The sequence below is a fragment of the Limulus polyphemus genome, unplaced genomic scaffold (genome assembly GCF_000517525.1).
Source record: "Limulus polyphemus unplaced genomic scaffold, Limulus_polyphemus-2.1.2 Scaffold90, whole genome shotgun sequence".
Classification (NCBI taxonomy): domain Eukaryota; kingdom Metazoa; phylum Arthropoda; class Merostomata; order Xiphosura; family Limulidae; genus Limulus; species Limulus polyphemus.
Window position 1 is genome coordinate 683,717 of NW_013665700.1, and position 9,370 is coordinate 693,086.

Sequence of the window (9,370 nt, forward strand, 5' to 3'; positions counted from 1 at the left end):
TTGTGTACCAGTTTAACGTTGAATATTATTTATGATTTTAACTTTATACACAAGTGCCAAAATACTATAACTAGGAAAGTAGTCAGCAAGTGATGTATTATGTTATTGCTAAGTGCACTAATGTCCTACAGATATGAATAGTACTTGTTCTAGCTAGCAATTTGGCAGAATAGTTATTGTAGAGTTCTCAATTTTCATTTGACTAAACTAATAGTACAAAAACACGAACTTACTGAACAAGACAAACTCGGCTCAATCAATGTGTGCCCATGATTTCCATCCTGGAATCACTTAAACTACTTTGAAAGTCTCTGAATAAGACTGACAGTTCTTGTGCAAAATATTTTAAATAAAACGAGACATCAACGTTTTTACTTGCACAATAATTTATTTGACAAGTTTAAAAAATATAAGTTAAAAGAAACTTTAAAAATTACATTTTTCGGTGGAAATAATTCCACCATCTTCAGGAGTATTCCTCAAAGTTACCCAAAACATTGTTCTCCCATTTCAGTAGAACTTCGGAGTGTGATGAAAAACAAACTATCAAGGAGGGATAATAATTTGATACTATGTAGCTAAAGTGAGGATTGAGAACACTTGGTCAATCTAGATTCTAATAGGTCAGAATTTCAGTAGGTGGAATTTAGTTATTGTATGACTTTTCAGCTACAATTCACAGTTTGTTCTGTCCATTGTAGTAAATTAATATACGTGTAGACTGATACAAGCCAAGTATAATGTTTAATATTAAAATGCGCTTACTTGGCTATAAACACCAGCAGCTGAATTATTGGCATATTGTAGAGCCATTAAAGCTGGAAAAAAAGTATGTTAAGGGATATCAGCGACACCTGTTTGATGTGGAAAATGCTAAATTTTGCCTATTCGAACTAGTGCAGTAAGGACTTATTGGTGATATACAGACTTAATTTGTCAACATATTCAACGGGTTTTTGTGTGTCATGTGACTGCTAAAACTTGTAATTTGTTGGGTTGAGCCGTATGAGAACGATAAAGACAAATCCGTTTAAAGCCATGTTGCTTCTATGCCACAGACTCATAGCGAAGGCAAATCCAATCTCCATACCCCAACTTTCACTTCTTCAGTGATTTATTGCAATATTTATTCTGTCTTATCACAACCTTGCCCAGCTTTTGATGCACAAATTAACACAGACCTCAACCATTTCATATATTCCTCTAGTCCCTATGGCGCATCTGCATTGGGTAGGCGAACCATTTATAACATCCAGTAGAAGTTGTATTTCTTGGCCAAAGATTAACATACTGGGCAAATAACCTGCCAACATTTGCTCTGTTGCACAATATGCTATCATGATGTATGACATCTAACACTTTTCATAACTTGACAAATATTTAACTGTTGAAATTAGCTCCTTTACCCATGTAGATTTATCTAGGTGATCCAAGTCGTGCTATCCATTGTCCAGATAACAGTGACAGTCTGTTATTATGTAAAAGCTAATGGAAAAACTGGCTCAATTTGTGAAGCAATCAATACTGATCAGAAATTGTTCCTAGGTCATTCAGTCTTTGAGGAGGACCAGCTATATCCAGGATTACTTTTTGAAGAATCTACAACTCCTTTTGGAAAGTTTATCCTGGAAAGGCTGTTTTTTTTTTCCGCAGCACATTACGTTACATTGTTGGAAACACGTCTCAGTGCTTTTATTTGGCCAGAAAAAGAAGAAAAAATGCTTTTGCATATTAGTACAAACGTGGAAACATTCTGGTGACGTTCAGGTCTTGCATTATGCAAAATTTGAAGTATCTCCTGCTTAAGAGCTCTGGGTACCACCAACGGTATAGCCAATCACCTAAGTAATACGTAATGGCAAAATACTTGGGTCCAGAAAGAAACTTCTCTTACATCATGGTACATTCTTAAATCATGGTTTCCCATCAACTACCAACTCCTCAACTCAATAATATGTTCTTCATCTGCAAAATTCCATTTCCAAATTCCATTTATCAAAAATTATGCTCTAGGAGGGTACAAAAGGAGCACAGTTATCAAAAACATGGAAGACTCCACAACAACAACCAATCCTGGTCACTGCAACAAAATGTATCTCTTTCTATTTTCCTTTGTGATAATCACGGGTACTTTTATTTCCTATAGGTTAGAACAGTGCCTCATAACATTAGAAGTTTGACAGAATGTATATTGCATAGTCAATCTAAGTCCCAAAAGAAGAGGAAAAATAACAGTTTACAATAACAGAAAAGTATATTTCATTTACTGAACAAGACAAATAAACACAGCCCAAATAATGTGTACACGAAACGATGGACAACAATTTTCTTTAACTTGGGAGAGTTCTAAAGCAGATGAAAATCCGAACAAAACTAACAGAACCAATCACTAGATACATCTTACAATAGGATCAATTCTTCCTTAGTGCATTTGTCACCTAAATCACTTGGCCAACTAATAAGTAGAAATAGGGGTGAAATATCCTCTGGGCATTTCCAAATCTCTTCACGACTGATGCTAATATAAAATAGATAAGTCTAAGAAATTCCATATACTAAGATGATGGATTCGCTTTTAATTGTATTTGCTATTATTGACTTGCTTTAGATTTTTACAGAAAACAATAATGTCATTTAGGTGCGAATTAATAGTTTTTGCTAATTTATTCGATTAATATTACACTTTCAGATCCCTTTAGAACACATTTTAGCGATGAATACATTAATGTGGGGTGAAAACAAACATATATATTTCTAGCGAAAAAAAAATATAACAGCGTTTGTCAAAAAGGACGAGGTTTCTGATAGGATTTTAAATCGAGTCTCTTATTTTCTGCTTTTTAAAATGGGCTATCTGTGCTCTGTCCAACGCTTATATCGAAACTCGATTTTTTTAGAGTTATAAGCCCTAAGAACTGAGCCTCCAGCGGGCTTTTCCTCTGCGTAAGTGTATAAATTGCATTTCACAGTCAGCTAGAGAGAAAATAGTTCAAAATGCTGTTTATGTGCTTATTAGATTTTATTTTAAAAAAGTAATCTAAATGATATCTTTAAAAGTTTTGGTTATAATTTAACCTTCGATTAAAAAAAAAAATTTCAGGCCGTTGTTTCGGTTATATATATATAAGTTATATCTGTATTTTTATTTTAAGCTTAAAACTAATGATTGTTTGTTTGTTTTGAATTTCGCGCAAAGTTACACGAGGGCTATCTGCGCTAGCCGTCCCTAATTTAGCAGTGTAAGACTAGAGGGAAGGCAGCTAGTCATTACCACCCACCGCCAACTCTTGGGCTACTCTTTTACCAACGAATAGTGGGATTGACCGTCACTTTATAACACCCCCACGGCTGAAAGGGCGAGCATTTTTGGTGTGACGGGGATTCGAACCCGCGACCCGCAGATTGCGAGTCGAGTACCCTAACCACCTGGCAATGCCGGGCCTAAAACTAATGAAAACCTTAACGCAGAAACCAAAACATTGACACCATCTATTCAGTCCAAGAGGATGCAATCCATAAATGTATGCCAGTATAATCCGTTCTATGCATAAACGCACACGCGGGCGCGAATATATTATTCACGGTATTCACTTCTAAACTGCTGGCAGTTTTAGTTTACTGAAGATTCACCTTCAGTCAAATTTTTAAAGTCATTATACACTAGGAAAACAGCAATAGGAAACCACATGATCATGACTTTAGCTAACAAAGCTTTGATATAATTTCTTAATTCAATTGCAATCCAGTTTCGCCGTAAAAACATTTTCCTAATGACAATAAATTCATGTAATATTGCCCTAATAGGTAAAAACAGTTTTATTAATATTGTGTTTGATTCATTTTACTTATCTAGATGACGCAACTTATTCTCTAATGTTTTAATACACAACTAAATATTTCTTAACTACTTATTGTTCACCTGCTTGCTGTAGACATTATGGATTCGCATGTCTCTTTCCTTCCTTGTGAGAGTGCGGATAGTGGATGCTCCTGGCTGACGTTGGTTATCACTAGAGGGCGGGACTGGTAAAGTGTCATAGGGAGTTGCGTATGGGTGGAGTTCCTCCTCTGAAATAAATAAATTGAATGGTATCTGTATTTTAATAGATTTTGTGTGGCATTAGTTATTTCTGGAAATAATTCGTTTTGAAATTGTAAAAATAAACTCAGAAAAAGTAACTTTATCATTATTGCCTTATCATTATCAGAAATCTTTAATTTACATTCCTAACTCATCGTAGGAAATTCGTTGAATTTATCACAAACACGCAGTTGTCAATGTCTATCAAGAGTTGAAATACATCCTGATACGTTAACCATAGTTTACTTCTCAAGGCATTTAATAGACGTTTTAGATAAAAATACCCCAAGTAAAATGAAAATTTAAAAAGTATGAAAATAGAATACAAATCTAAGTAGAAAAATAGTTATTTAATAAAAGTAGTTATTCTGAAGTAAAAAACAAACAAACTTGATTTTAAAAAGCGGACGCGAGCTCACATCTCTACCTGGCCGTGAAACAAACACCGATTGACTCGCAGGGCAATGATTCGTTGACTGAGAATAGGGTGAAGAACGCTGGGTTCCATCTTCACTTGATACGTAGTCTAATGGGGGTGAGTTTCCAATATCCTTCATTTGTATTACATTGTGTGTGGTCTTCCCATATATCTGGGTTTCTGTTAAAAGTCCCAAATTTATCACGTTACTTACTTTGGCCAACCTAAGTGCTTATTTTAAACACTTTTTACACAAATATTGAGCACTACTATGAGTTTCTGTATTGTCCAAAAATTATAATCAAATATAATTTGGTGCCAACGTAAAGTTGACTGGACTGTTCTGCCCCAAACTGGATGTGTTTCCCTAATTTCGGAAATACAAAGTAGTCTACACATGATTTTTGTGCCTCTATTTCAAATGGCTTAAGATATTTGAAACAAATATGTATTATTAAAGCATCTTTTACAACACTGATATCAAGGTTCACTAATAAAAACATAAGTAAAATGGTGTCAGAAAAGTTTATTTTTAAGGTTTAATATTAAAATAGGTGTTGCATAAACTTGAGAGTGTAATGGAATGACAAATTATTTCTTCTATGTGCGCCCCGAACAATTTTCTCCCAGTTTTAATAAATTAGTTATTTTCCAAAAATATACCGTAAATATGGTGTAGTTTTTATTTGTACACATGAGTACATTTATTCTCTTTAATTTAATTGTCTTTGTATTTCAATGAGGTAAATTTTACTATGAAAACATATTAGCTCACATTAGATAACAAAATGCATGTCGTGATCGGCTGTAATTATCTCATTATCTCACCAATGAAGCTTTGTTATGGCTTTAGATTTGAATATGACTTGGTGTAACTTTTATTCATACAGATATCTTTAGATTCTCACTGCAAAAGTTTTTAAACTTATCCAAAGCTCAACCAAAATTACCATTCATGATTTATTATATTATTGTTTGATAAATTAAACCAGTGTTAAATTTATCTGAACTACCTTAAAACCCATTGCAATGTAAAAACAATAAAGATATGTGTATTTGCCTGCGTGTGTAGAAAGTATACACCAAACCATTTTGGACTTCTGAAGCCGTATAAAGCTCCGCTGGACGACGACATTTATCATCGACCCAGATGAAAGATGATATTGCTTGAAACAACAGCTCTCAGCTTGACATGCTGTTACCTAGTGCTAGCTAATACGTTTTTATATCAGAATATTGTAAGTATATGCATGTTTCTCAAAGAGTTATAATAACGCATGAATATTTTCATTATATTTGAAAGTCACAAATACTGTAAGGTATGGTAAGAAAAATATAGCATCCTACTGTATTACATTTCAGTTAGCAAAAGACTTCGTCAGTATAAAGGTTATTTAAATGCTATTAATAAATTGCTTGCCGGGACTTTTATTCAAACAGTTAGAAACATATTCAAGTTACTAGCAAGTTTATTCAATTACACTTGGAATTTTCATTTGAATAATTAACAAAACTTAAAGTTCAAAAGATGTATTGCCGTACAAATAATATTTTGTATTGTAATAATACAATATAAAAATTAATCCTAGCACTAATGTAATGAGCTGTGTCTTCGGTAGATCCGCTGAGTTAAACAAGCACGCAGAAGACTGTACAATAATCCTGAATGTCGAATTAATTTTCTAAAATAAAACAATTACATTACTGCAGAAAATTTAGTAACAAGCCGTTTATCCTATGTCTGTATTGGTAACACAAATCTGTAAAACTTCCAAAACTGGAAACCCGTGATTACGGAAATCCCCACAATGTTTACTGTACAAAAATTATAATTTCACAGCAAAATTCTAAAGGTTCTCTTTTTTTATTCCATCCTGTGATCATCTAGTCAAAAAAACAACAAAAAAAACGTCAATTATTATTGGTGAGTAAGATCTTTCACAAATCTGCTCCGTTTCAAGTTTTAATATGTAACTAATTGACTAATGTAACTAATGACGATGCTGATTTTTTCCTACTCAAGTTAAATGAAACAGTCACACTTTAGTGTAGAATTTGTCATGATAGTTCTTGTAAGAATAAACCCACTAGTGTTTTTTTTTCTCTCCTTTCAAAATTTGCAATCTTTAACACAATTTACGACAAAGTTCAAGTTCTATCGTACTTTGGGAGAATTTACCCAAGAAACTGTTGACATTGAGTTGAGAGATGGGACCATTTCAAATCTATTGATAAGAAATGTATAATTTAAACGTTCCGAAAACTAAATTTAAAGTTTTCTTTTTCGATCCACAAAATTTCTTATGTAATTTACTCATAAAAATAATTAGAAGTTGCAAAAATATTTAGTTAAGGACTGAAACTGTAATTTAAGTCGTTGGCGTTTTTCTTTTTTGAGCCAAGTCAAAAATACAGTACAAGTTGTTTACACCTTTGTCCTAACAAAGCAAAAATTATTTGCAACAAGTAAATTGTCCTCTTAAATGTGAATGTCAACAATTTATAAGTTATTTAAAACAATTTTTATTTAGTAAAGCAAAAATTATTTGCAACAAGTAAGGTGTCCTCTTAAATTTGAATGTCAACAATTTATAAGTTATTTAAAACAATTTTTATTTAGTAAAGCCAAAATTATTTGCAACAAGTAAGGTGTCCTCTTAAATTTGAATGTCAACAATTTATAAGTTATTTAAAACAATTTTTATTTAGTTAGTTTTGTTGTCTCACCGTTCTCATGATGAGCAGATCGTGGCTCTCGAATACACAATACACATCCAACAATGATTACTACCACAACAACGAAGCTGGAGACAGTAATGGGTATGAGTATTTCTAAATCGATAATGAAGTAGGTGGTACGAACTTTCGGTTTCTTAATTGTTTCACGAGAAAGAATTTCTACAAAAATAAAAAGTAAAATCAGAAAGTGGCTTTTTTTTCATAAGGTTTTTTTTTTTAAACAGTCAAACAATTATTGTTATACCTCCGGTAATCAGATGTCATAACGTGAAAAATCAAATGGTCTAAATATAGAAAGTAAAGGAAAGGATACTCAACGATCAAGAAATAGCAGATAAAACACAATATAGCAATTGTAACCATAAAACACGACAGTTCCATTAATGCTAATATTTTAAACATTAAAACTTTTGTACTTTTTTATTTATACAATAACTGATAAGTTTTCAAGATAAGTAAAGTTCTGTGCAACACATACGTAAATTATTCTTTTTTTTTACGACAAAGTGGAATTAGATCTGGATTACAGATTACGTTCATATGAACTGGGAAAAGTTGAGTAAATATAATCTTGTGCTCAATTTTCCCGATGTCTATTTTGAGTGTCAGCCATATATTGTAAAACTTAACTTTGTATTAATTTAATAAAAATTACATATAACGTTTTTACCTCGTGTTCTAAAATCGTACATAGCTTCTGTTGTTCCTGCTGAATTTTGTACAGTGATTAGGAGTTCGTACCAAGTAGCCGGAGACAGAGTCAAGAGTTGAAAAGGTGGTTTTGCTTTAAACTGGAGATTGTCTATCAGAGTCTTCCAATGACTGTGGAACTTCTTTCTTAACTTGATGGTATAAAAAGTGATCAGACAGCCGCCATCTTTCCACTTAGAGAAATCTAGAGTAACTTCGGTTATATTGACAGTGATGAAATCTTCTCGAGCTGGTGACACAGGAGCTTAAATAGCGAAACAAGGTACTAAATGTATTATATAAATGGATTGCTATTTTTAGGAAATAAAATCTTGGTTATCAACGTTTATTAGGAGCAGAGAAAAACGATTAAATCTGTTAAAGATATTTTAGTTTTAAAGTTTTGAGCTAACGTTAAAGCACGGACGCATGATGGATACAGAAATTAACTAGTTTGTAACAGATGATCAAAGTCATAGTAAACAAATATAAGTTGTTGTTTTTTTTCTAAGAAGAACAATGCATAGAAATGAGATAAAAATATTTATTTATGCCTCGGGATCAAATGGCTTTTGTAGAAGAATTTTACAGGACAGGTTTTGATTAGTTTTATTATTGTTTTGACAAAGAATAGAAACTCTCTCTTCACTGATAGATTGAAAATTAGTTTACCCGCTCCTGCTGTCCTGATGTTAAGCTTATTACTTGGTTCACTTCTACCAACAGTGTTGTGTGACGTCATAAAAAACTGATAGGTTGTGCCACACTGAAGGTTCGTTTGCGTATACTGTTCTTGATCGGTTGCTATGGGGACTACAGTCCATCCAGATTGTTCGTTTTCCTGTCGGTAGTGAAGCGTGTAGTCTGAAGAACAAACAAATATTTTGACTACTATAAAAATTACAATTGGAGCCTCATTGTATTTAGAAATTCGTTATAAATACCATCTTCCCATGTCTATTGAAACACTGCATTAAAAATAACAAGCAAACAAGTAAAGAAAAACTTTTCAAAAAAGGAAGTAAATGTAGGGATAGCTAATACTAATCCTTCAAAAACAACGCAAACAAGATAGTAGGGATGGCATTTGCATCATCCCTACATAATACAACAAGCAATAATTAACATATAGCAACCTATATAACTATTCAATCACAAGTGAGTTTAATTTATTCTATTTTTGTTTGTTAACATTCTACTACACCGTGTTCCTGTGCTGTTATGTATGGACGATGCAAATGTCATGCTTCTTGCTTGTTTGCATTTTTTTGAAGGATTGATATTAGCATCCATAAATTTACTTCCTTTTTGAAAAGTTATTTCTTTATTTGTATATATTAAATTTATATAAAATCACAGTATGTTTATTAGTTCCTTTTAACTATCGTTAGAAATTAGAAGTTTCAAATGTGATAATTAATAATTCGTAAGGGAATATTGCA

The 9,370-nt window shown here is 32.6% G+C and overlaps 1 protein-coding gene across 2 annotated transcripts in view; it reads right to left on the reverse strand.

The window, feature by feature from the left end:
• Nucleotides 1-9,370, reverse strand: part of LOC106468653 (Down syndrome cell adhesion molecule-like protein 1) — an 83,874-nt gene that overhangs the window by 1,692 nt on the left and 72,812 nt on the right. Inside the window, exons 14-18 of one of the 2 annotated variants that reach the window (XM_022397720.1) lie at nucleotides 8,601-8,792; nucleotides 7,909-8,193; nucleotides 7,227-7,397; nucleotides 4,509-4,679; nucleotides 3,920-4,068 (exon numbers count right to left, since the gene is read on the reverse strand). In XM_022397720.1, coding sequence (XP_022253428.1) covers nucleotides 3,920-4,068; nucleotides 4,509-4,679; nucleotides 7,227-7,397; nucleotides 7,909-8,193; nucleotides 8,601-8,792 — 968 coding nt within the window. Of the gene's footprint in view, nucleotides 1-3,919; nucleotides 4,069-4,500; nucleotides 4,680-7,226; nucleotides 7,398-7,908; nucleotides 8,194-8,600; nucleotides 8,793-9,370 lie in introns of both variants that reach the window. The other variant, XM_022397718.1, reaches the window with a different exon arrangement.